The sequence below is a fragment of the Barbatula barbatula genome (genome assembly GCF_947034865.1).
Source record: "Barbatula barbatula genome assembly, chromosome: 22".
Lineage (NCBI taxonomy): Eukaryota > Metazoa > Chordata > Actinopteri > Cypriniformes > Nemacheilidae > Barbatula > Barbatula barbatula.
Genome location: NC_136785.1, coordinates 15,824,425 through 15,852,148, shown reverse-complemented (window position 1 = coordinate 15,852,148; position 27,724 = coordinate 15,824,425). Strand labels below are relative to the sequence as shown.

The following is a 27,724-nucleotide window of genomic DNA, read 5'->3' as shown; positions in this document are numbered from 1 at the left end:
AACACAAACGCGCCATGTGATTCAAGTAGCCAATCAGCAGCGTGTTTTAAACGCACTCGCAAATACCCCTCGCGTCCTAACGTGTGCCGTAGAGTAGTTAGCTCGCTAGGTTTGAGACGCGGGAAATGTCTCCCTGAAGTCACATCCTCCACTATATAAACATTAAAACAGTCTTGACACAACGGTTCCGCTTTCATTGAGTATCTGACATCTTCCCGTTTACGGTAGTTTTATCACGTATTATATGCGGAAAACAGAGCTTGGAATGACTAGCTGTGCTGCGTGTAGTAATGTTGTTGATAGCTAAGCTTCTCTCTTCTGTCGGTTCAGGGTGGAAAAAGGCCACGTATTTTAGTTTTGTACAGTATAACGTGTATTGCGTATAGCTGCGTATTGCATGTGTGCGTTTTTATCACAGGGAGATTTCTCAATGGATTTCGTGTGGATTGCTAACTGAACCCTTAGCCACCCAGTTACAGCACTAATCTGTATGTAAAGTTAACGTTACTATTAAACTCTAAAGTCAACATACAACAAGACCTCGGGTAAGTGAAAAACGTAAATACTTGATGTTAAATAGAGTGTTTTACATAATGTTGTATTTGGTGTACATAGATTGGAGTATTGTCAATAGCTAGCCATGAAGATATTGTTACATGTAACCAGTTGCATATGAAATCTTATAAAATTGTCATGAATTTGTTAAAGGTGTTCGCTAAGACTTGATTTTTGTGTATCCCTTTAAGGTCAAGTAATGTCAACCCAACGAACCAATGTTTTTGTCTTTCTATAGTGTTTTTTTCTACACACACACACACACACACACACAACCATGACTGCCATGAGAGTGGATGCTAAAGTGGTCATGCTTGGCAAGGAGAGTGTGGGCAAAACAAGTCTGGTGGAGAGATATGTTCACGGGCGCTTTCTTGTGGGCCCGTATCAAAATGTAAGTAAACACTTAACTGTGTAGTCCGCTTTCTAAGATGAAAAGTTATTTTGGAAATGGTGTGAGCAGCAATGTATACTGTCAGTACACGATCCGTTCCACCTGCACGATCCGTTCTGAGCATGCGCGTAATTACGTATTAGAAAACGTCATGCTTTTCCTACACTATTGGTACCGTGACGCAGGCGAAGAAACATTTGACGGCAGTCGGCACAACTGACGGCATATTTTTTGTTTTGTAGAGTTTAACCGTTCACGGCGAGTCTGTTTTTATGTTTTTAAATGTTGCTTACGTTACCATGATTACGATGTGTTTATGTGGTTGTCAATCCAAAATAATAGAGTTGTTACATGAACATGGATGATTTTGGTTACATGTGGAATAAAGTATTTTTATCGACTGCAAATCTTCAGTTTCCTCCAAACTCCATTTTGCGATTTATTGCTGTATGGCATGTCTATTTACCTTACAGTGTTTCGATCTGAGGTCAGTAGTATTGTTAAAGACGGTTTTTGTCGTTTTTTATTAAATTCTGATAATACTAGTTAACTTTAAATGTAGTAATTTATTAGTATGGGTCTATATAGGCTAATATATCTATCTATTTAATCTAAAGTAGTAAAATAATCCCTTCAATGGCGTTTACAGAAGCCAATAAGGAACATAACACATATGTCTAACTAGACTATTTACATGAAGAACTACAAAGTCAGGGGAAACATTACAGTATTTCAAACTGACTTGACAGAACGTAAAGTGAAATGATACGAGGTGGACAGCAGCGAAGTAAAATTGAGTATTGTATTTAATTTAACAGTAAAATATAAACAAAGTAAAACAAAGCTGCGCAAGCGTGGAACAGATCGTGCAGTGTCGTAAATCATCGCAAAACAAAATCATCATTTGCGCATGAGCGGTTTCTACAACGTCGAGGTGCGCATGCGCGAACGGATCGTGCAGGTGGAACGGATCGTGTACTGACATATACTCTTGTCACAGAAACCAGCTCCACAGGTATGGCCGCAATTCCACTTTTGTCACTTTTGATAACCTGACGCAGTTCAGCTCGACCACATGTTTTGATCAGATTTGTTTTTGTCCCAAGACTATAGGAGCTGCGTTTGTTGCCAAAGCCCTTAATGTCCGTGATAAGGTGGTTACGCTGGGGATATGGGTACGTTGTTAACTAAAAGGCAAGCCTCACCCTTCCATGTGGTCATCGTAGATTGATAACTCATGCTTTTATTTTAGGACACTGCTGGATCTGAGCGTTACGAGGCCATGAGCAGAATCTACTACAGAGGAGCCCGTGCTGCTATCGTCTGCTATGGTATCTCTCATGCCGAAAATTCCACATAGTTCACACTCCGTGCACATTTTATGTGCTTGCGAAAATGGATGTCTTTGTTCGTAACTGTCTGGCTGTGTTTTAATATTTGCTTTTCTAGATTTGACTGACAGCAGCAGTTTTGAAAGGGGCAGGTTTTGGGTGAAGGAGATACAGAGCTGTGAAGAGGTAGAGCACGCTTGGTTTTTCACAGAATTGATCCGCACGGATGAAACGATTATATTTTTATTCACCCATCCTCATTCTCAGCACTGCAAGATATATTTGTGTGGCACTAAGGCTGATCTCATTGAGGCCGACCGAAGTACACGACAAGTGGACTACCACGATGTACAAGATTTTGCGGATGGTACGTACAAGTTGTTTTCTCTCGTCCAAAAACGGTTGCAATAAAGTAACAAAGAAGACCTTTCTTTGCAGACATAGGTGCACAACATTTTGAGACCTCTAGCAAAACAGGAAAAAATGTTGGTAAGTGATACACTTCAGCATGACCGCTCTACTGAGCGCTTCTAATGTACGACTTCAAATCGGATAACAAGTTTCACTTCTGAAATCGCTTGCGTTTTTAAACAGATGAGGTGTTTCAGAAGGTTGCTGAGGACTTCAGTAGTTGTGAATTGGAGTTCATGCAAGGTGGGCATTTTGAAGTTTTCAGCCATTGTGCAATGGGAGCATTGTGACATTTTCATAACTCCAGCTGATAGTTTCCCAACACTCATGCCATCCACTTCCCACTTCATGATGTGTACAAATACAGATCCAAACAGATGTCTACTGTAGTCCAGTAAAGGGATACACATTAGCTGCTCTTTTTGCCTGTGCTGGCTTCCTGTATTATAAAAAAACTCCAATTAAAATGTAATTTCTAAAATAATTGAACTAGATTTTTTTCCTTACAGAGGAGAAAGGAGTGGACCTTGGACAAAAGAAGGACTCTTATTTTGCCAACTGCTGCCGTAACTGACCTACCGCAGGAAAAAACTGCTGTATCATAATGTCTATTTTGGAACGACTGGAGACTTTTATATCAACCGGATCATCCTGCCTGATTGGGTTTCTCAATTTTTCCTGTGCATTATGTTCGAATCAGGCTATATGAAGACTATTCATATACAGTATAACATGCTTTTTCTATTTTTGTGTTCAAGCGATGAAGGCGCTTTCTTGTCGAGAACAATTGTTTTTGAACCCGAGAATGTTGACTGAAGCAAGTATCCACAATGCATGGCAATCCATTTTACCAAAAACTGAGGATGGCAGCACATTGCAAGCTTTAGGGAAATATGCCTTTGTCGTTGCCAATCTGAAGGAGTCTGCTTTACAAACAATGCCTTGAGTGATTTGTCACCTTTTATAAATTGTGTTTGCATTTTACATGTCTTCTGGGAATCATAATGTTTACAGAAGTTTGTCACTCATCCCATGTATGAACAGTTTTGTTTTATTTGTCCACACTAAGCTAGAGTCATTCAGTTTTTTACAGATCTGAAATCAATTTAACCGTTTTCTCATAAATCTATATATGGTGTAGAGCTGAAATGCACACACAAACCAGAGGAAAACTAAATTAAAGATGCTTGTATAGGAGACTGGAATGACCCTTTGTCACATGTAGCCATATTACAACATTTTAAAGGTGTCTTAATGTGGAACATTCAAATATTACAGCATTTTGTGAACTGTCCGTGCATAAACGCTGCCTGTCAAAAGCACCTTTCATAGAGCCCAATGTTTTCTGTGTAGTGTTATGAAGTGTTTGAAGTTCATGACATGAATGATCTTTGTCTTGCTGTGTGCAAAAAGCAAATTGATCTGCAGCATTTGATGAATGTGTTGTTATTGTTTACGCCTTTATTTAATTTGACTTGATGTTGTACAACGGGACACTAAGTTGTCAGACGTGAACATGTTTCTAGATACAGCCTTAGTTTGATCAGTTTATATTGTGGCTGTATTACTTCTAAGAGGCCTGTAGCTAAATATATTGTTGTTCTGGTGAAAATCTGTACAGCTAATGTGAACTGATTCTTATGTTCTGTCAATTCAGCTGGCCTCCTTATTGGAGTTTCATTTTTACACAATTTGCAATATATTATAGGTTTAATTGTTTTTCTTTTTGTGTTTTTAGGTTGACATTTAGGTGACATCACTGGGGACTGTAACACTGATTTAATTGACCATTTATTGAAATGATACTTTATGTACCTATTGTGTGGAATCAAAAGTATATTATAAATGTTCAACAAAAGAAGCACACCTAAAGTATCTAAACAAAGTAACACAATAAATGCTTTGTGGCAAGTTCATGCGATGTAAAAATCCTTGTGCACCACGTGCTTGTGTTATATATCATCAAACTGAGGAAGAATCCCAAACTCTAAATTATCAATATACACTCACCTAAAGGATTATTAGGAACACCATACTAATACTGTGTTTGACCCCCTTTAGCCTTCAGAACTGCCTTAATTCTACATGGTATTGATCCAACAAGGTGCTGAAAGCATTCTTTAGAAATGTTGGCCCATTATTGATAGAATAGCATCTTGCAGTTGATGGAGATTTGTGGGATCCACATCCAGGGCACGAAGCTCCCGTTCCAACACATCCCAAAGATGCTCTATTGGGTTGAGATCTAGTGACTGTGGGGGGCATTTTAGTACAGTGAACTCATTGTCATGTTCAAGAAACCAATTTGAAATGATTCAAGCTTTGTGACATGGTGCATTATCCTGCTGGAAGTAGCCATCAGAGGATGGGTACACGGTGGTCATAAACAATGCTCAGGTAGGCCGTGGCATTTAAACGATGCCCAATTGGCACTAAGGGGCCTAAAGTGTTACAAGAAAGCATCCCCCACACCATTACACCACCACCGCCAGCCTGCACAGTGGTAACAAGGCATGATGGATCCATGTTCTCATTCTGTTTACGCCAAATTCTGACTCTACCATCTGAATGTCTCAACAGAAATCGAGACTCATCAGACCAGGCAACATTTCTCCAGTCTTCAACTGTCCGATTTCGGTGAGCTCGTGCAAATTGTAGCCTCTTTTTCCTATTTGTAGTGGAGATGAGTGGTACCCGGTGGGGTCTTCTGCTGTTGTAGTCCATCTGCCTCAAGGTTGTGCGTGTTGTGGCTTCACAAATGCTTTGCTGCATACCTCGGTTGTAACGAGTGGATATTACAGTCAAAGTTGCTCTTCTATCAGCTTGAATCAGTCGGCCCATTCTCCTCTGACCTCTAGCATCAACAAGGCATTTTCACCCACAGGACTGCCGCATACTGGATGTTTTTCCCTTTTCACAACATTCTTTTTAAACCCTAGAAATGGTTGTGTGTGAAAATCCCAGTAACTAAGCAGATTGTGAAATACTCAGACCGGCCAGTCTGGCACCAATAACCATGCCACGCTCAAAATTGCTTTAATCACCTTTCTTTCCCATTCTGACATTCAGTTTGGAGTTCAGGAGATTATCTTGACCAGGACCACACCCCTAAATGCATTGAAGCAACTGCCATGTGATTGGTTGATTAGATAATTGCATTAATGAGAAATTGAACACGTGTTTCTAATAATCCTTTAGGTGAGTGTATAACATGCATATTATACATTTTAGGAATCTTGTATCCATTTTTGCTATGTTGGACTCTCATGGACATACAGTATACTTAACAAAGCTGTCGACACCATCAGGGGAATGAAATGCATTTCGATTTTGAATTGATTTCTTCTGCAGGACACAAAAGAAGATATTTTGAAGAATGTTGGTAATCCAACAAGGGCGGTACTCATTGACTTGCATTGGTTTTGTGTCCATACACTAGAAATGCATGGGTACCACTATTGTCCGGTTACCAACAGTCTTCAAAATATCTTGTTTTGTGTTCTGCAGAAGAGAGAAGGTCTTGCAGGTTTGGAATGACATGAATTGGAAGAACTTTCATTTTGGGGTGAACTGTACCTTTACGTCATGATATAATAAACACGACTCTGACAGAAACGCACCTTTCTGTTATTTAAATGTGGCGTCAAGTTCTGCTTAAACAAAGAAACAGCGAAGTAAAGACTGGTACAAGTACAGACAGCAGATAATGTAGCAAACACATTTTGTAATGCTCTTTATTCTGTACAAAGCACTACAGCACAATGACAGTCTTTAATAACAAGGCAGCAAATATTTTCCCCCTTTTGCATGACATTCTGTCTGACATAAACTGAAGTGGACTGTGGCGTGACTCTCAGAGCAGCGTTAAAACCATATATTTAGTGCAATAATATGCATGAGTAGACAAAAAGGGATTGGAGTTCTGCTCAATATTCAGAAGAATCGGGTCAGTTCAATAGAAGAGTTCAGGAAACACCAGCAGACCGGTTTCAGAACAATCCAAAATCATCATCATATAAATTAGCTTCCCAAATCACTTTAAAAAAAACTTTGCCTTGTTTATAATAATAATGTGACCACTGTCCGTTCACATTTTTGAACATCACGTCAGATTTTACCTCTTGCCTCATACAATGTCACTTTCCCCAATATATCTGAAGTATAAAAATATATACAATAGTATAGAACAGCCAAGTGAGTCCGTGACGTTTCTTTTTGCTTATCTGACCACTCGATTCACAAAATCTACAGATACCTGAACTGAAATGGTTTAAATATGAAGTGTGCAGTGCAAAACAACTATTTTGCAACAAGTTGAAGCGCAGACTCAGTAGTGTTCGTAATTCTTCTCCTTGTTTGTTTGAGCAGCCTACATGTCACATTTTGGCTTACCCAACAGTGGGGCAGGAAAACAACTTTGTTCAAACAATGATGGAAGGTGTGTTTGGGGACTGTTTGGTGCTAAATTTGACACTTCACCTTTAAATTCACAGCAGAATTGTGTACAGCCAGAAAATAGTATTATACAATTTCCTTGTCGGACAGACAAAATCAAAAGAGAAGAATATGGATCTTGGCCACTACAACCGTTACCACACATCCTTCTAGATTTTAAGCCAATTTGGCTAAAGATTAATTTAAAGAAACATTAGAAATTCTTTAAAACATATTAGAAGTACACTTAGAGTGATAGTTCACCCAAAAACGAAAATTCTGTCATCATTTACTCATCCTCCGATTGTTCCAAACCTGTATACAATTCCTTGTTTTGCTAAACATGAAGTAAGATATTTGGAAGAATGTCAGTAACCAAACAGATCTCATCCCCATTGATCCCCATAGTATTTATCTCCAACTATGGCAGTGAATGAGAGATTACATTTGTTTGGTTACTGACATTCTTCCAAATATCCTCCTTCATGTTTCGCTGAACAATGGAAATGTATACAGGTTTGGAACAATCGGAGGAGTTAATGATGACAGAATTTTTTTGGGTGAACTATCACTTTAAATTTGTCTATACAAATTTTAGCAGGTGAAGTTTGGGTTATTTTACATAAGTGCTTCAACAAATAGTCTTTCCATCATTTAACAGATGGCACTATTATATGTAATATTAACTAAAAATATAGAATAATTGGAATTGAGATACTGCCATTTTAATCTTTAACAACTATTATCTTTAAACATATAATTCTCTTCAAACTCTTTAAAGCAAAATGTACCCTAACCTTTCCAAAAGTCTTCATTTACTCACAGAGCAAATGTACAAAACAAGCGTGTTTTGATAAAAGATACTTCTTTCTATTTTACATCATGATTAAAAAAAGACTTTCTATGTAAAATAAACAGAAATAATATATTCCTTTACTTCAAGAACACTGTATTTTCATCCTCTTCACTTTTGCTTTTAGATATTTTAGTAGGTGCTGCACAACTCGTAAAAATGTTTCGAAGTGTGCACAGTCCCATGATGCCCTGCGATGATGTAACTGTCAATGAAGTGGCTTCTGTCTCACATAGTGCTCGAATCCTTCCTCTACTGCATGCAATGTTTATCATCCTTTTTCAAATGAACTACTAAGTGCACTCCACGTCCAAAGTTTCATAAAATATTTCAAATCTCAAACTTCAGTTTTCTCTTTCATTTCGAAATGTTCAACGTTATCTTGACTGATGTTCTTCTCACCCTCACTATCTCCTTCTACCTCCATCAGATCTTCTTTATCTTCTCCATAAGAAGAAATGGGTGAATATGCACAGTTTAAAGAGATGTTCACCGGACTGCTGGAGGGGTCACAGAGGACCTGAGTAGTTACATCAGGAGTAGTTTTCTCGTGTGTGGATTTGGTGTTGTTTGCTCTCATGTCGTTTATGGGGTACGTGGGGATGGTTTCTGCGATGCATTCTCGGATCTCACCGGGCTCCAGAGGCTCGGGGCCACAGGGGTCATGTTCGCTGCATGACAAGCGGCCGTCCAGCTTGGATATGAATAGCATGCCGTCCCGATGTTCCACGCAGTATGAGCTGGGACACATCTCGCAGAAGGAGGCCGCCTCCTGACCGCACAAGTCACATTGATGCCATGGACACTCCCAACGCCCTGAAACATAATAACATGTGACATCAAAGTGATTTGTGGAAAATACAACATTTGCAGATGTTTAGTAAATAAATGTCGGTGAATGAAGACTGACCAGCCGGTCTCTTGGTGAGATTAAGACAGTCTGCGTGGTAAACTTTTGGACAGCCCGGCCTCTTGCAAGACACAATCTGTCCTCCATCTCCACAGCTGAAACACTCATCCTCTCGCTCCTTGATCACTTTCTGGGATTTGCGTTTCATTTGGTATTTCCTTTTTAGTTTGCGGCCCTTATCGTCTGACGGGGGATTGTTCTGAGAGACAGAGATCACGTATTAACCTTTAAAGGAGTAGTTTAAGTGCATTATATGAATAAGAACCCTGGAAAGCTTTCCTCAGAAGCCTCAATTTGTTTCCGACAGATGAAATATACACACGAACGGTTGTGATTGACCATTGGGCTAATTTTGTCGTGCAGATCTGGCAACCCTATCCCATAGAGCTCTTAGGTTTGACTCTTACTTTTGGTCTCACTCCCAGGAATCCACTGCAGTTAGATGCACCGCATTTGCACACCGTCTTCCCGTTGCCCAGACACTCAAGATTATAGTTAAATGTTAACTCTGTGCCTTTAAAGACAAAAATCAAAACCTCATTTTTGGCAGAGCAGATTAAATGCAAACATGTAGCCCAATGTGTTTTGAAAAAAAGTGATCTGACTTACCAGCGGGGATATCTTTAAGAGCAAAGAGCCCAACACGGGTGTCTCCGCTGACCGTCCATTTTTGGGTTTCGGAGTTCGGTTGGCAACTGTGGTTCATGAAACGGGCTTCATTTCCCTTGGGCCCAGCGTCAATTATTCGATCCTAGCAGAATTCAAATAAAAAATATGCACGATACTAAATATCTCCACCGATACCCTATTATTCAAATGTGATATTTTCTATAAACAGAGTACAAATTCATTGCATTTTCCTGTCCTCTTTTCATTGACAGGGTTTATCGACCCTGATAATTGGTTGTTTTAAAACTATTCTTTTAAATTATAGATGCACTAATATATTATAGTATCCTTTTTATTTTGTCTAGCAAAATCATCGCATCATTATAACAATACTAAAGACCGAGCTCTTACTTTCTGCTGCCAACTTTGAATTACGTTCACTGAAACGAGTTTCCACTTCACCAAGAACAAAAGCACTGATAGACAGGCTGTATGCATCTCCGTCTACTATACTGCAAATATGCGCAGAAATATTTCACCGTCTGCGTAGTGGTAAACAATAGGCTATACGTTCGTATCTTGTTAAGCAGTGCAAACAGAACGTTGCCAGTGGACGTAGGCAGCCATTTAGCTTGTGTTTTTGAACAACACATGTAAGTACTGCACAAGACACGGTCTTGTTGCTTCTTTAATTAATATTACCCGAACGTTTTTTCAATTATTTCGCTTATCATCACTTCAAAAAGCTAAAAAGGCTCCCCATGGCCTGCTTGTGGCCAACACTGCCAATATTAAGTCACACCATACAAAATTTGGTATTAGGCACCAAAACAAATTGGAATTATATAAAACGTCCATAAATAAAGTAAATGCGTCTTTTATAAAAAAACGATGTTTTTTGCTAATTTTAATTTGCCGATAACTTAATATCTACATTTTCATGTCTAGATATTTGATCAGGAGACACGCAAGAACCAATGAGTTAAAAAAAAAAGATTGATGTGTAGCCATATTTGAATATAGTGCTCAGAGCTGCTCCCGAACTCCTCCGTGAGAGATGCGAGACCACAGCTGACGCTCTTTATCACTCACGGCTCTCATCCCGCCCTGCTCGCCACACTGTTTATGGGATTCAAATCGAAAATATTTTCCCACATTTTTTGTCCCCCCCACTTCTCAAACCAAAGTTACACACATGGAAGGATGTGATTTACATCTAGTATTGTATATGGAATGGATGAATGAATTATAAGAGAACAAAAAGCGGGTCCCAGGCACTCAGTCAAATATGATGTGGAGAAGGATAAAGTTAAAAAGCCTTTATTAAGTGTGGCTTAAATCATTTAAAAATATGAGCCAACATGTTTCGACCAACAACTGGTCTTCCTCAGGGCAAAGTATCACAAAGGATGAGAATGACATCAAATTATAAATAACCTCACACCCACAGTCAACCAATGGAATATTCAATTAACCTAATCAAGCCTTCTACAATCAATTAAGCCAATAAGGCAATCAGGTCTACAGGATAGGAGAACATCCAGAATTGGCAACACAGTAAATCAAAAGAACCAAAAAAAGAAATACCCCTCAACGTAGGTCATATGGAGAGGAAAATAACAAGTTTAGAGCATACATAAAGACATAAATACGTATAAGGCAAACCCAATATATAGGCATAGACAACATATCATAAAAAACATTTAAACTCAATGTCCTCGTTCAGAACTGGATACCGAAGAGCATCGAGCTGATGGATCCAAAATGTCTCGCGCTGGTTGAGTCTACGGATCCTATCCCCACCTCTATCTAAAGGTCTTACATGCTCCAAGACCTCTATTTTTAATAGGGAATCATTTTTGTTGTGCATATGTAAGAAGTGTTGAGCCATCTGATAGTCTGGGCTGCTAATACGAATAGCATATTTATGCTCCGCCAACCGATCACGTAGACGTCTTTTTGTGCGACCGACATAAAACACATTCTTACATGGACAAGATAGACGGTAAATAACAAATGTAGTGTTACAGTTTATAAAATCATTCATCTTAAATGTTCTATTAGATTTTTAGGTGTATCGTTGGAATCTACCACGCTTTTCCCGTTATCAACGATATTCGCATCGCCAGGCTGATCAACAACCACGCCCCCGCCAACCCAAGGTGTCTTTTAACCTTACATCCAGTGAAGATGAGGGTCGTTCCCAGGAATCGGAGTCTGATCATTTTTTGGAGGACGACTGGCCGCGACTCCAGACCAATCAGCGAGGTCCAAGAAGACACGTCGGGGCCGCCGTGGTAGAGGAACGTCCTCGTCCATCAACACTGAGATCGTTACCGAGGAAGAAATATCCTCGGTAATCAACCTTTCTGATACGCCTCTCTCCAACGAGCAACTATGTGTACTGTCTAAGGGTATGTCTTTTGCACCCACTCATACCTCTAGCTTATTCAATACTAGAGTGGATTTATTCCGTTTTTACCGTAATTTACATTTAAAGACGTTCTATCATAAATCTAGATACAATTATTCTATAACGGTTGTTGATTCTGACATTACTCCTGACAGCACACCTACTAATGTAACTGTTTCTGACAGTACTCCTAGCATTGACTCATATCCTTTGTTTAGACCTAAATCTTTATTTACACCCATAATATCGAATCCTTCTCTAGTAGCCTTTTGTAAGAAAGTGGATTTTGATGTGCAGGAATTTTTCGATACTCGGTCCGGACCCACACTTAAATCGAATTTGACGATAAGTGAACGCAAGGCTCTTAAAGAGCTCTCTATGATTGATGACATAATTATTCGCCCTGCTGAATTATTCGCCCTGTCCTTTCTAAAGATATGTATATCCTAGAGGCGACAAGACAGTTGGAAACTAAGCACTATGAAAGAATTACTAGCAATCCTATGTCTGAATTGACCGTTATTTTTCATAACATTTTAACGCAGGCCAGAAATTCTGAATGGATTACTGATAGTGAAATGAAATATATGAAAGTTGAACACCCATCTGTGGCTACATTTTATTTACTTCCTAAGGTACATAAACCCCCTTTTGATAACCCCCTTGGGCGACCAATTATTTCGGGTAACGGTACACTTACTGAACCAGCGTCCAAGTTTGTTGATTTTTTCATTAAGCTGTTTGTTAGAACTCTGCCCTCTTTCATTGAGGATACTGTGGATGTTTTAAACAGCTTGTCTAATTTAGGCAATGTTGGGTCCAACTATTTAATTAGCATGGATGTTGAGTCTCTATATACTAATTGACCACGAGGAGGGTCTACACGCTTTGAAACATTTTATTTCTGATAGAAAGGACAATAGACGTCTTTCCTCAACCGCCTCTGTTTTCTTACAGAAGGGCCCCGACTCTTCGAGATAAGTTGGTACATAGCTATCTTCCCCCTGAGAAGAAGGAAAGTTGGCTTAAGAGACCTATTGAGTTATACCGATGTATGAATTGTCCTGGATTTTAAATCTAATAGAACATTTAAGATGAATGATTTTATAAACTGTAACACTACATTTGTTATTTACCGTCTATCTTGTCCATGTAAGAATGTGTTTTATGTCGGTCGCACAAAAAGACGTCTACGTGATCGGTCGTATTAGCGTATTAGCAGCCCATTCGTATTAGCAGCCCAGACTATCAGATGGCTCAACACTTCTTACATATGCACAACAAAAATGATTCCCTCTTAAAAATAGAGGTCTTGGAGCATGTAAGACCTTTAGATAGAGGTGGGGATGGGATCCGTAGACTCAACCAGCGCGAGACATTTTGGATCCATCAGCTCGATGCGCTTCGGTATCCAGGTCTGAACGAGGACATTGAGTTTAAATGTTTTTTATGATATGTTGTCTATGCCTATATATTGGGTTTGCCTTATACGTATTTATGTCTTTATGTATGCTCTAAACTTGTTATTTTCCTCTCCATATGACCTACGTTGAGGGCTATTTCTTTTCTTGGTTCTTTTGATTTACTGTGTTGCCAATTATGGATGTTCTCCTATCCTGTAGACCTGATTGCCTTATTGGCTTAATTGATTGTAGAAGGCTTGATTAGGTTAATTGAATATTCCATTGGTTGACTGTGGGTGTGAGGTTATTTATAATTTGATGTCATTCTCATCCTTTGTGATACTTTGCCCTGAGGAAGACCAGTTGTTGGTCGAAACATGTTGGCTCATATTTTTAAATGATTTAAGCCACACTTAATAAAGGCTTTTTAACTTTATCCTTCTCCAAATCATATTTGACTGAGTGCCTGGGACCCGCTTTTTGTTCCGATTTTGCTTGCTCCCTACCCCAAGAGCACCCATCACAGACTTTTCAACTTCACCTGAGCGCCTGGTTGAACCTCTTCATAAATTATAAGAGAATTTGAGCTTTTTCTCGAACTATTCCTTTAAGCTGTGCTCATGTAACAGGAAGTTTAGGAAATAAAGGGTGAAGTCTTTGAAACTCACCTTGTCCAGTGTGAGCATATAAAAGTTGCCAATATTGTTCTCTTGAGCGTGCTTAATCCGGGCACGGCATTCCTCCTCATCTATAACCTCTCCGACATACTCGTTGACAAAGTCCCCCTTGAGTATAATCACACAGAATGTCACAAACCAAGTGATTATCCAACCAACAGACATTAAAAACAAAACTTTTACACACCTTTTTAATATCGTGCATGCATCGAAGCCCCCAGCCTCGAGACAGTGTCCTGAAGATCTCCACCTGACAGCACTGGCGTTTGGAGAAGCATTGGTTCAGGCAGCGCTCGCCCGCAGGACACACCAGCGGGTGGCACTCGTACAGCAGCATGCGGTTGATGCACTCTGAATCTATACCGCAAGGGTTCTCATCCGTTGCTTTACAGTTGCATCGGGGGATTTCCGAAAGGTCTGCCGAGATGATCAGCACCTTGCCGATTGGTTTGTTCACCTGTGGGATGGGCCTGGTTAAGATTCTCACTATTGAATCATGTACGGGCGGCATTAACTGCCACTTCTCGCCGGTACCTTAATATGTCTGTATGGTGGAGGTTTCTTGTCATTTCGTCTGTCTTCCTGCAGCTGTCGTAGTTCTTTCTCAGCCTGCAGTTCTTTAAACCTGTTTGCGGCCTCGTCCAAAGCTGAGTCACAGTTTTAGAAATCTCACTTGCTTTGAACATCATATAATCACCGATATACATAAACATATAATCAATTTTACCTTTCTTATATGTGGAATCAACTCCCTTTCCCATTTTCTCTTTACTGTTTGCATCGCCCTCCATATAGGGGAAAACACGAGCTTGGTATGTCCATAGATAATCATTCGAGCCGAAGAAAAGGACCGGGAACTCTCCGACATCATGTCTCATGCGCTGGATATTCTCAGGAATGCTTTCTGGATGGCTGACCTCTGCCGGCCACCACCTAACAGAGCAAAGAAAGGATAATTGTATTCTTATTAAGGATGTAATGAATCACTGTGAGCTGGTTGAAAACCGATTATAACATGTCACGATTCAAGTCGGTTGAGATGTTAAATGAATCGTCATACTTGTTTTGAACAGCAGAGGCTGCTGTGTTTACTGCAAACTTTGATATGTTGATATTTCTTTAAGTTAAGAAAAGCGAAAAGTCTCAGTTTGATTATACTAAAGATACATCAAATCATTTTTTATTTGATTTGGAATTTGTTTTAAAATTGCAATTTAGTTTTGTTGTTTGACATAAAATATATATTTGTATTTCACAAAGACACATGCAGCATTTGAGAAATAATAAAAGGGCACTTGTTCATTTCTAATTTCTAATTCTTAACAAATCGTATCGTGAATCTCTACATTCCTAATTCTTATGTCATTGTTACAAAAGTTTGCAAAACATTTTTTCCTTGTGCTGACCTGTAGCGGCCCACTTTCACCCACACGACCTCCTTGTAGTGCGGTTTCCTTCCGGCTCGACAGTCGTTGCAGTACCAGCTGCCTTCTGGCATGTCGATGTTCAAGCATTCTTTGTGGAACGCAGCAGGACACGATTCACAGCACAGCAGACTTCCACCTGTGAAGAGAAGCGAGACCAAAATTACAGTACAATGTTTCTGTAAATGAACTTTTAAAGGGCTAGTTCATCATTAACTCACTCTCATGTCATTTTAGGCCTGTATGAAGAAGATATTGTGAAGAATGTTGATAACCAGACATTGTACCCCATTGACTTCCATGGTATGAACACAAAACCACTAAAACATTTCTCAAAACATGTTCCACAGATGAAAGAATCATACAGGTTTTGAACAACATGAGGATGCACAAATGATAACGTTTTGAAAAAAAATGTGTCGTTGTTTTCTTTTTGTTTTCCATGAAGAATGAAGTCAAACATTTTTGAAGCAACCGTCATGGCTGAACAGTTCCTTTAATGAAGCAGGCTTTTTATATATTATAGACCTACAAATGTGTAGATGAGAAAGGGTTGCCTGTCACAGCTGGATTCAAACCTTCAGAGCAGACGAAGCACCAGCTGACGTTGACGTGCTCGTGGTTGCGGCAGCCCTTGCGTGGTGTGAAGTGATTGGGACACACAATACCGCTGTCGGTCAGCGTGACACTTCCAGCAGGTATGCATTGATCATCTGCGTGATACGCCACAGGACACCTGATGCAGCAGGTGAGCTGACCTGCGACACAAAATATGTCAGAATAAATATGCCAAATGCTCTTAAAGGGATAGTTCACCCAAAAATGAAAATTCTGTCATCATCTATTTTCCTGTGGCTCACTGGTTAGAGCATGGCGTAAGGTCATGGGTTCGATTCCGAGGGAGTGCACATACTTAGAATCAAAGGTATAGTGTGATGCAATGTCGCTTTGGATGAAATTAACATACAATTTTAATGTAAATCAAACCTGTATGACTTTCTTTCTTCTAGGGAACACAGAAGAAGATCTTTTGAAGAATGTCGGTTACCAAACAACAAGGAGCCCCTTGGACTTCCACTATATAGACACAAATCCATTGAGACACTTCTCAAAATATCTTCTTTTGTGTACCGCAGAAAGAGTCATTTACAGGTTTTGAACGCAGAATTTTTATTTTTTCTGAATTGCTGAACTGTCCCTTTAAATCTGTGCGAGATTTAATTGAGACAAATATGTCAGCACAAACCTTCAGATACCAACCTTTAGATACGGATGGGTTGGTAGGGTTGGTAATAAAACACGTCAGACACGCGTGAAGAGGGCAGCGGAAGGCCCGGTTTAGGGCCACCGTGGGGCCGTGGTTGGCCACACACTCCCCGTGATAAAACTTCCCACATTCAGGAAGCATGCAACGCCTCACATCCTCACTTAAGCTCTTACAGGAAAAGCAGGAGTGTATGCCTATCAAAACATTTATGAAAGAAACGTCACGACACACCAAAAACGTTCCAAAGTGTTGACAAGGTAATGATGAAGGAGGGACCTACCGGTTGTGCACTCCTGACATAAAAATGTCTCTCCTGACGTCTCGCTCAGCCCAGTGCATTGTGGGTGAAAAGCCCCACAGCATTGACCCTCGCACAAGAGCAAATCTCCCTTTTTCTCACACACCTTCACCAAAAAAGGCCGTTCATCTTACTTTGTTTATTAGAAATAATACAAGTGAACCCAGAAAACAAACCTACCTGACACACATGTTCCTTGAAGAGGGTGCCGTCCTCTTTTTCCCCGGAGAGCCTCTTATTGGCGGAGAGATCATCAGATTGCGATTGACCTTCTGTTTCAGAAGGCAAGCCATGTTTGGGTACAAACATCTGAATGAAATGTCATATCATAAGATTAGCTTAGCTAGTAAAACATATAGCATGCAAGTATACTTTGTTGCATTACGATTCGTGTATTTAAGTAATGAACACTGCATTTGAGGTGCAATGTAAAATATCTTATTTTATTTGATAAAATATTGTATGCCGTTAAAAACAATTCTACATTTATACTATAAAATGTCTCAATAAAGATGCCTTGTGGTCCAACACGGTGTCGTTCAAGAATCTGCCGTCTTTGTCCGTCCATTACAAGGTTTAGCTGCTAAATAATTGTTTTAGATTTCTGTTATTTCTTGTCATTTCTCTTTAAAAACATTGTTACAAACAAATCTGAATTGATTTGCGAATGCATAGGTCAGAGTGTCAAACTTGAAATTTGGTGAATATATTGTGTTTGTGTGAACAGAAGTGAATAGAGCTCAACGTTTAGGAAGGAGTATTTTGCTGACCTGTGAGCTCACAGCATCAAAGTGATTTTCAACTGATTCTGGGTCGGCCGCCTGAGGCACAGACGGGGAAATGACTGTCTGCATCTCAGGACTTTTTAGGATAGAGGGAGCCGGTGTGTCGATGGACTTGAAGCACAGCTTGTTTTTACTTTTTGATGATTGTTGTCCCGCGCCTTTACACAAACATACAAAGAACGGACACAAAAATATTCAATAAAATATAGAAAAATTTACTTTTGCTACCGAATGATAGAGATTTTTATCAGTTTATGAGATAACAATTATGGGACTGAATTAAACCCATCTAAAAGCAAATTTAAAAGCTTGCTTAGCTGTCATGTGGTGATGTCATTCAAAAGCCACTTCAGATCTGAACGCAAAGCATCAAGCTATCAAAAAGCAGTCATTATGTTCTGAGAACCGTTACACTGACCCAGAACATTGCTGTCAGGATGTAGTCATGGCATGATATATTAACAGTGTTAATATGTCAATAGTTGATCAATTATCAATATCATCTGTATGTTATTTACAAAATCTTAAAGCACTCCCTTATGAGTGTAATGTAAGTGATGGACAGATGTCTTCTTCTATGCTGTTGTTAAATCAGCTTGAACTCATTCTGACTGTCGGCTATGTTTCTAAGATAACATGCCCTCCCTCATATTTTTATTACAATTCTGAACAATTTTAAAGGCTTGACAAACCTGAGTTAGCAGCATGTCCAGGTGTTTTCTGTGACTTTACCTGTGAAGGATAATGACGTTAGCTTGATTTTCTCATATTCTTATATGCCATTTATTCATTATTTTAAAGTAATAGTTTACCCAGAAATGACGATTCTGTCATCATTTACAATGTATGACTTTCTTCTGTAGAACACAGAAGATATTTTAAAGAATGTTGATAACCAACAACAGCTCGGCCCCTATTGACCTTCAATTGTATAGACACAAAGTCACTGAGACATTTCTCAAAATATCTTCTTTTGTGTTCCACAGAAGAAAGTCATATGAAGGTCCTGAATGACTTGAGGATGAAAAGATGATAACATCATTTTTTATTTTAGGTTAACTAGACCAGGGGTTGCCAAAGTAGGGGTCAGGCCGCGAGATGATATCCAGAAATGTTTTTTTCTTATTAGAAATAGTATATTAAAATTATTATTATTTGATCAAAATATCAGTGTAACAAAATATTCCTTTCCTTCCCCTTGAACGTGACCGATTTTTTTTTTGTCGAAATGAAGAGTTGGTTGATATCGACCAAAGACAACGCAGATAAGCCAGAGAAGCGCCGCAGTCAGAAAGGCTCAGGTACGAAAAGAGGCCATTTGCATAAAGAGGACATCCATCAGCCCAAAGTACCAAGAGGAAATGCGTGGTATGGATTCAGATGCGTTATCGTCAACCAAGTACAATGTGTTGTCTGCACTGAGGTATTGCCTGGCGCATCTCCGAAATGGCCCAGGACATAAAGTGTCAGCTGGTGGACAGTGTGAAGAAAGGGAAATATGCTTCACGGTTAGATGAATCCACGGATAGTATCAAACTATGCCCAGCTGCTTGTATTTGTAAGATACAGTTTTGACGGAAAACTTAACAAGGAAATGCTGTTTTGCACCCCGCTGGAGGGTACGTGCACTGGCCAAGACATTTTCACAAAACGTGGCGCCTCATGTAAAGTTAACATATGTATTATACACAGTGAGGCACATGTGAGCAAATCACTTAACCCAGAACCTAAAAATGTTCTTGAGACCTCGGTAAAAATGGTCAATTCCATAAAGGTGGGTCCACTCAATATCAGCCTGTTTGCCACTCTCTGTAATGAACTGGGATCCGAGCATGAGTGCTTGGTTTTCCATACAGAAGTCAGGTGGCTTTCCCGAGGGAATGTGCTGAGCCGACTGACATTTTACCATCTGTATTAATATCTATGGTTTATGTATAACAACAAATAAAGTAGGCCTAATGAATAAATTACTACAAAATAATATTATGTTAGACTGTGTTCTTTTGTGTCAGTATGCACGTGTTTGGATGGATCTAATAAGTGCATGCATGCAACGTTTGTATAGTTTAACCACCTTTGCGGATAGTGGGGGTCAAGAGTCACTGGCACTGTTAGTTTGGGGTTCGTGGGCTGAAAAGTTTGGGAACCTCTGAACTAGACTAATACAATAACATATTTCCTATTGACGTTGCAAAAGAAAGACATTTATTGATATAGTCATATTGAATTCTGTTGGTCTTTCAGGAACTAGAAATAAAAACTTACGAGTCTATAATAAAATAACATGGGCTACGAATGAAGTGTTTAAAATCGAGTGAATTCAACGGGATAGTTTAGCCAAAAAAGAAAATGCTGTCATCATTTGCTCGACATCAGGTTGTTCCAAACCTGTCTACATTTCTGATGAACACAAAGGAAGATATTAGGAAGAATGTCAGTAGACAAACAGATCTCATCCCCCATTTATAACCGGGAGTCGATGGGGGTGAGATCTGGGCTGGGTTTCCCGAAACCTACGTCGTTCTTAAGAATATGTCGCTACCGTATAACTTAAGAATATAAGGTATGACTTAAGAATGACGTAGCGTTAAGAAGGTTTCGGGAAACCCAGCCTTGGTTGTTGACATTCTTTCTAATATCTTCCTTTGTGTTCATCAGAACAAAGAAAAGGTTTTTAACAACGTGATGGTGAGCAAATGATGTTTGGGTGAACTGTCCCTTTAATCGAGTGAATACCTTTCGTTTAGTCATGAGAATAGGTTCAGCCTCAATTGAACTTTCCAGAATCTTTTTGGTGGGCTTCCTTTGTCTCTTTGTGCTTAGACACAAACCACCACCTATTAAAAATGATGAAAATGTTTTAATATTTTGACTATCATGACTATTTCAAAAGAAAATTCTTTAGCCAAAAATAAATAAATGAAATTAGGAAAATTGTTAGTCAGCAGAAGGCCAAACACAACAACTTTATCATACCATAACAGTATCGCATACATATATAATAATGCCTATGAAAAGTAAAGAAAAAGGCATTTTCATAAAGTACACTGAATAGTCCAATGCCAAGAGTCACATCTACTCACCAATGGCCAAATCATTTTGACACTGAAGGTGTTCCTTATGAGGAGTTTCAGCACATGGAGATGGTGCTATGTCAGGAGGTGGAGTCAATGTATCTATAGACAAAACCTGAGCCTCCTCAAGTGGAGCGTCTTCAATTGCGGATGCGATTTTGGACATCTCTTCTGGAGGAGGAGTCTGTACTTCTGGCACGGATTGTGACATACCTTGTTCTCTTGCTTGATGTTCCTGTGTGGTTCCACCAGGTGCTTTCTCTAATGGATCCTTACAGTTGTGTTTTTCAACCTATGTGGAGTTGACAAATCGCATCAGAATGGTCTACCGAGTTAGGGAATATAAAAAACTTCCAACATCCAGACTGAACTGTGGAAAGTGCATTAGCTTAGCATCAACTTAGCATTAGCGTAGCATAAATGTAACTACCTTAGTAGATGACTCTGGTTTCTTTTTTGATCTTTTTTTAGTGGAAAACAACTGATCATACTCCTCTGTCCATTCGATAAGTCTTTTGCTGGGTTTTCGAATACGTTTGCATTCTGTGAAAAACACGATATGTTTAAAGAAGGTAAAAAAACCTACATGTTATCTATAGATAACATTATTCACAAACTCTCTACCTGTGGGAATGTTGTTTATTTGAAGATTGATTTCTGATGCATTTGTGTTACTCTCTTTCCCGGGCTCTACTGAACTTGACATATTTGTGCCATCAATCAAGATGTCACAAATTTCTGAGGACACCTTTCGTAATTGTCCTGCCTCTTGCGTACGATTCCCTTCATCTAGATGTAATTCTCTGTCACCGACCTGGTTGAACTTCTGCCAGCGTTTTTTGGGCACGTTGGCTGAAAATTTGGTGTCTGGTTCTGTTGATGAAAGCTTGTGCTCAGGTATTACTTTATCAGATGGATTTTGAGTCATCACCACACTGGGTGCTCTGGTGTGTGTCTTTCTATTTTCCAGAAATTTTACTTTTTTGCTTTTTCTCTGAGCATTTTTAGAAACGGTGGAAGTGAGATGATTTTCAGAGATAACACAGTTGTTAGCCATACCACCTTGTAGGATCTCCATTGCCTTATTTTTTCTAGATTTCCCCCCACTCTTCTTCTGTCTGGCTGTGATGTTTTTGGTTTGTTTACATTGTGAAACTACAGTGTTGATTGTGTCCCACTCATCCTTAATGTCATTCGTGGGAATCAACGATGGTTCATCTTTAATAAGATGGTTTTTGGGTAAGGGTTCCATTATCAATGGTTTTCCTTCTTGTTCTCTGCTATCGTGCATATCCTTGAGCACCATTAAGAATGTACTAAACTTATAGTTTACGTCAGGCCTAAAAGACTTGCCACTATGATCTTTATCAAGTGACTTAAAGGTTATTTCCTTCACATTTTCAAGATCTTCCATTTTCAAGCACAAAGACGATGCAGAGGAACTTGAAGATAGACCAGAAACATGGTTCTCTTGTTTCAATTCCACTGAAACTGATGAAGATATCAAAGAGGATTCATCTTCAGATTTCACTAAATGTTTATCATTGTTCAGACTTAGATCAGATGATGACGGAGCATGCATGTCAATTTCTGAATCCTTTTTTAGATCGTGGCTTGGTGTAGTTGCCAACTTCTCCCGCGCACCTGTTTTTTCCGTTTCTGTAAAATCAGACAAATTCTTTGCCTCGACATTTGGGGTCGACCCTTGATTTTGGTTGGAGAGCTGTGTCTTCTTGTGCTCCGCCTCCTCCATCGCCTTCAGCGCTCTAGTCATTAGACGACTGCTTGCAGGAAGGCACTTCACTCTCCTATCGAGAGCCTTCTTGGCTTCTACAGACAAATGCTCCAGTCCTGTGATGTCCTTGGATTTCCCGCTTGCAGAATCTGGCATCTTAATTTTACAAGACACCTTTCCAAAAGAGCAGTTAACAGATTTTATTCCCGCACGACCAAGTGCCCCATTGACTTGACTCTTCCCTGCTTTGCTGAACCAAAGGCCGCCCTGATTCTCAACGTTCTTCTTTACTTCAAGATAATTTGTAACAGAATGTTGACTTGAATTTGCCTGTGTATTAGCAACACTTTGCTTTGATATCTGTACGCTGCTTTTGGGAGACCTGTGGATCTGAGGAACCGAATCAATGTCAGAGTACGGACTATCAGAAGCTTCCACAACCTTGTCCTTCTCATAATTTGATTCCTCCTCTTTTCCGACGGGTTTTGATAATGACCTTTTTTTATTTTTGGTCTTTTGGGGAACTGCCCCGTTGGTGACAGGGTTTATGTTGAATAATTCCACCGAAGACGCCATTTTTTCTTTGCCCTTTGTGATTAATTCAGAGATGTTTTTGGTGAGCTCTGATTGGGGAGTCGTCACCCTCGGCTTCTCTATAAGAAGCGATTCAGCCTCAGTCACGCTAGCACTCCAAGAGTTCAGAAAACGTTTGGGTATCTGCAAAGTAACAATAGAGTAACAATTTCAAAGGAGGTTAAAAGCTGGCAAAATATCTTCTTAATTGATACTTAACATGTGCTTCAGAAATTACAGAGTATCTGCGGTTCTCGTCTTTCTGTCGTCCACTTCCTTTGACAAAAGGGAGATTGTTAAACTGATATCCACCCACAAATATATGAGTAGATCGCTCAGCAACCCATGCTTGTTCTTCAGGTTCCCCTAATGTCTTGAGGAAATACTGACGACTGGCCCTATCTGGTGGCTCTGGAATACAATCAAACAAAACATTGAACTGAATTAAACTTTTTGACAAATAGTAAATGCATGAAGATTTATGTTTGTAAATGTATTTACCTTTAATTCTGTGGTAAATTCCCTCGGTTGGGTCAACAGTCACTTTACATGGCCACCATGGTCTACGGTTAAATTTTGCCCATATGACTTCACCCACCAAATATTTCACTGGTGGCAGAGCTTTGGTTTTCTGCTTTTTTGTCTGTTCATAAAGGAAATTAATCAAATAAAAACAAAATGGTTAATAAAATATTTTTTGATAATCCAATTCATAAAAACATAATTTAAATGAAGAACACATTCTAAGAATACCTATGACATATATGAATATATTATTAATATGGGATATGAATATATTATTGGTATAAATAGAAAAATGGGATATTCAAATACTAATACAATCTTGATTTTGGGACCATTTGGATAAAATACATTTCAAAAAGTTAATTTTGAGAAAAGCTTCACCATTACTTGTTTGCAGATGACGGGTGGTGTGATATTTTGAATCAAAATATAAAATATTGAAATATTTTGTATTTTTGTGTTGTGCGACATTAAAACTTTTTGGGGCCACTGTAATTCAATATATAAACTTTAAAATCATGTATAAAATTCTAGAAAAGTAACATAAAGATTTGTTTATATCTTACCTTAAATGATTACTCTTCTTTACTTTAATATTTGGAAGGATGGCCAGGTTTCAATTTTCCATTTTACAGTTTACTTATTACGTTTAATGCGGTTTCATGATAAAATGTTTTATTGCATAATTTGATAAAAAAAGAACAACTACTGCATAATGTGTCACTCAAGAAAGCTTAACTCCTCACCTAGGCTCTAAAACTAAAATAGATAAGAGTTTAAAGGCTGGCCTGGATTCTTTTGGAAATACAGCTTTTAAAATATAGAATTTTATAAATGTATTATAAACAATTATTACGATATGATATTATATTGTATTTTAATGCTAATTTCACTCAAATTTGACCTGTTTTACAAGACCACATTCAATAGCATATTAAACTATCTATGAATTATACAGTCCATGTTTAAAGATGGCTGGAGATACATAGTGGTGGTCGAAATTTGGAGGGGGAGTTGTGGGGGCAGTGATTTAACTGAACCAGAACTTGCCACGATAATCCCAGCAGATCTACTCGCAAGAGAGGAAAGCCCACCATCCCTTTTAGACACGTCTTCAAAGTTGGCTTCTTGGTCCAGGGTCGCAGCAACCTTGGATTTTTTGCTTCTAGTTGGACCAATCTTGACATCCAATTTTGAACTTGTATTTGTTGTACGGTCCCTTCTGGAGCCGCACGAGGCCCTTCCCACCAGAAACTCGTTGTCCATAGCATCCTCCTCTTCCTCGTCTTCAAACAAAATTGACTCGATATGCAGTCCGTTGGCGAAGGGACTGGAGGAATCCAAACTGAAATCAGGACTGGGTGGAGACCTGCGGCTGTCAATCTCAGCCAAACTGGTTTCCATCTTCTAATGGCGCACTGAGCCGAACTAACTCGATCTGCACATCGTCCCGTGAACCTTTTAAAGGACTGCAAGTGGTTCAGGACCAGGCGAACCCTGACCGGAAATGCATCAGGCACCTGTGGGCAGGTGCCACCATCCGCAGCATCCCCAAGCGTGAGCTCACATGGCTAAACTATAGTGTTCCGATCTCTGAAAAAATACACATTTGTAAGATCAACCATTGCATAGCTTCTATAACGGAAATGAAATAAGTGCCTCGCGCATCACAAACAAACATCACCAATTGGTAAGCGGCGGCCGGCTGTGCTTTCATGACGTTCTAGCGTACTGCATACTACACTGCACTTCAAGCGGTGGCAGTATGGAAGGACGGCAATGCGAACATACATGACGCGGCAGTAATAACGTGCGCACATATATGACACAGAGCGGGGTGAACTCTGCCCCAACTCATTTCACGTGAAGTACAACATGACGCGACGCACAAATGACACGCACCTGAAACTGACCCCTGCGAGCACGCGCGCTATTCCTTTATAATGCATTGTTATTCGTTTCAAACAAACATCAGCACGAGTTCACGCTGGCCCACTGTTTAACACTTCGTTGTTTTAAAAACACATTTAAGATCAAGTTCAAGGCAACGCCGACGAAATCTTACCATTGGCACGTTGGGAAGTGTCATTCATATTAAAAACTGTCCGTTCGTGCGCCCCAAATGATCCTTTTTCTCAAATTGTGACGAAAATCCCAGCCGCAGCTGCAGTAGTAGGCCAGAGAACCCGAGAACACATTCACGCTATCATCACTCTTCCCCTCTAATGTAAAAATAGATCAAACACATGCATTGTAACACAGTCGCGCAGAGAGGCACCTATCCGGCGCACGACGTCTCACCGACGACGTCCCTCTACGATACGGACGCTGTACTTTTCATTTTCAATGATTTTTTCAGTGCTTTCCCTGCTGTCGACCGGCCCCCGGTAGCCTTTCAAGCCCGTGACTGTATGTGTCTATGAACAGCAGCCAATCGGCACGGCAACCCAACCCCCTGCGTGAGAGCAGCTCTCCTCAGCTCCCGTGCTTTGACTTGATCCCAAAACACAATAATGCACGATGAGATGCGCTTATAAACGTTGACGCAAAACGGCGTTCGTATTTATTGCCATGTCACTTGCTGTTAACGTGCACGACGAGGTGACATCATAAACCCCAACTCGTCTTTTAACGCGTGTTAAATACGCATTGGGGTTAAGTTAACGGAAACGTACCCAAATCATCACCGCGAACCGGGAAACGTTGGTTTTGGTGTTGAAAACGCGCGTTTTCTTTTCAAGTTCAGAGCCCTTGGTATCATTCAAGATGGAGTCGGCTGTTGGCACAGGCCACAAAGTGTTAAATTTCAAGGCTTTTACACTCAAGAAGTTGTGCTTTATTTGTCCAACGACGCATTTTTGCATTAGGTATAGTTATTATATAGGAAGACCGTAGACGTGCATCTATACTGCGCACAAACGCTGCTATATTGGCACGTGTTTATGTTTCAAGAGGATTTGGGGTTACGGTGCGCACAAACAGCAAAGGCGCAACACGACGCGCTTCTCCGCTTCACATAATCACATCTAATATAAACAAATGACGAGGTGCGTTTGCGTTGCTCGTGAACACGTTTTGAAGCGCAAGCGCGCTTTTGTTTTCTTCCTCTGCCGTTTGTTATTTCCGATGAAGGAGAAAATGGTGGAGATCGACATCATCTCTCCGTGTTTACCGGTGTGACGCTTTAAACGCGCACATTTGACAGCTTGTGATCATGTTTATATACATGCGTGACAGCCATATATGTACAGCCTCTGGTGCTTACATGTCTGTATCAACTCAGCTTTTACAGCGAGGCATGTGTTTGGAGATTGGAAAGTGTCATGTTGTCTTATGGGACGTTATTAACGCGTTTCATTTTGCGTCACAATAATATGCGAAAGATGTAAAGAATTGTCGCGCAAGGGGAGAGATGCGCATTAGCGCGCGCTGTCTGTGGGCCCGCTGCCGTCTGCGTCTGCGTCTGAACAGCGCCTCACCTGACAGACTGAAAACACACCAAATAAACACAGTAGGTCCATTTCACAACAACACCCATTCAATTATAGTGTATATGCGTCCTTGCAGTGGCGTAGCCAGGGGAGGGGCCATGGGGGCACTGGCCCCTCTTGAAAACTGATTGGCCCCCCATTGTGCCCCCACCCTTTTACTTGTCTGTCACTCACAAATTCAAATTGTAATCGTTCAGTTTGTAGTAATTCATTATTGCGTCGCGATGCTTCTCAACGAGGACCAAGGACCCGTTTCAGAAAGCAGGGTAAGTGCAAACTCAGAGTAAGTTAACCCCAGAAAACGGGATACTCTGGGTTTTCAGTTTCAGAACGCGAGGTATATCAAACCCGTGACCGTGGGGTAAGTCCAGCCCGTTTCAGAAATCAAGGTATATTATACTTAGAGTGAGTAACCATAGTAACCTACTCTGTGAACCTAACCTGGTCAGGAGCAGGTTTTATTCCACTAACCCGAGGTTTGTTACAATCTCCGCCCCTTTTAAAAGCGCGAGCAGTGTTGAAATTGCCTTCGCCGTTTGTTTTTTCAATCGTTTTCCTTAAT

The 27,724-nt window shown here is 39.9% G+C and overlaps 2 protein-coding genes across 4 annotated transcripts; one reads left to right on the top strand and one right to left on the bottom strand.

The window, feature by feature from the left end:
* The first annotated feature begins 52 nt into the window (after positions 1 to 52).
* Positions 53 to 6,303, top strand: rab24 (RAB24, member RAS oncogene family). 3 transcript variants are annotated; one of them, XM_079487002.1, is made up of 9 exons: positions 53 to 545; positions 794 to 949; positions 2,056 to 2,124; positions 2,202 to 2,280; positions 2,399 to 2,466; positions 2,548 to 2,647; positions 2,719 to 2,769; positions 2,875 to 2,934; positions 3,201 to 6,303. In XM_079487002.1, the coding sequence occupies exons 2-9, from the start codon at positions 833 to 835 to the stop codon at positions 3,263 to 3,265; spliced, it is 609 nt and encodes a 202-aa protein (XP_079343128.1). In that variant the 5' UTR covers positions 53 to 545; positions 794 to 832; the 3' UTR covers positions 3,266 to 6,303. The 3 variants fall into 3 exon arrangements, with proteins under 3 accessions (XP_079343128.1, XP_079343129.1, XP_079343130.1); XM_079487003.1 differs by having other exon boundaries at positions 84 to 545; positions 747 to 949; positions 3,201 to 4,615; XM_079487004.1 differs by lacking the exon at positions 53 to 545 and having other exon boundaries at positions 745 to 949; positions 3,201 to 4,615.
* A 99-nt stretch (positions 6,304 to 6,402) lies between these two features.
* Positions 6,403 to 26,086, bottom strand: nsd1b (nuclear receptor binding SET domain protein 1b). The gene is made up of 23 exons (XM_079486172.1): positions 25,737 to 26,086; positions 24,722 to 25,264; positions 23,648 to 23,789; positions 23,385 to 23,557; positions 21,463 to 23,290; positions 21,269 to 21,381; positions 20,848 to 21,130; positions 20,501 to 20,601; positions 18,457 to 18,496; positions 17,750 to 17,922; positions 17,160 to 17,288; positions 16,962 to 17,085; positions 16,675 to 16,875; positions 15,993 to 16,172; positions 15,397 to 15,553; positions 14,718 to 14,923; positions 14,525 to 14,637; positions 14,178 to 14,447; positions 13,982 to 14,098; positions 9,498 to 9,639; positions 9,296 to 9,402; positions 8,889 to 9,087; positions 6,403 to 8,794 (listed from the first exon to the last, which is right to left on the bottom strand). Exons 2-23 carry the CDS (start codon positions 25,073 to 25,075, stop codon positions 8,316 to 8,318), a joined length of 5,631 nt encoding a protein of 1,876 aa, XP_079342298.1. The 5' UTR covers positions 25,076 to 25,264; positions 25,737 to 26,086; the 3' UTR covers positions 6,403 to 8,315.
* Positions 26,087 to 27,724: the final 1,638 nt, after the last annotated feature.

Coding starts and splice junctions, on each gene's coding strand:
- rab24 (XM_079487002.1), top strand. CDS start 833: ATGACTGCCATGAGAGTGGATGCTAAAGTGGTCATGCTTGGCAAGGAG. Junction 2,125..2,201: donor TGGTTACGCTGGGGATATGG/GTACGTTGTTAA, acceptor CTTTTATTTTAG/GACACTGCTGGATCTGAGCG. Junction 2,770..2,874: donor CAAAACAGGAAAAAATGTTG/GTAAGTGATACA, acceptor GTTTTTAAACAG/ATGAGGTGTTTCAGAAGGTT.
- nsd1b (XM_079486172.1), bottom strand. CDS start 25,075: ATGGAAACCAGTTTGGCTGAGATTGACAGCCGCAGGTCTCCACCCAGT. Junction 18,497..20,500: donor TTCTCATGACTAAACGAAAG/GTATTCACTCGA, acceptor TATCCTTCACAG/GTAAAGTCACAGAAAACACC. Junction 9,403..9,497: donor TCTTAAAGATATCCCCGCTG/GTAAGTCAGATC, acceptor TTGTCTTTAAAG/GCACAGAGTTAACATTTAAC.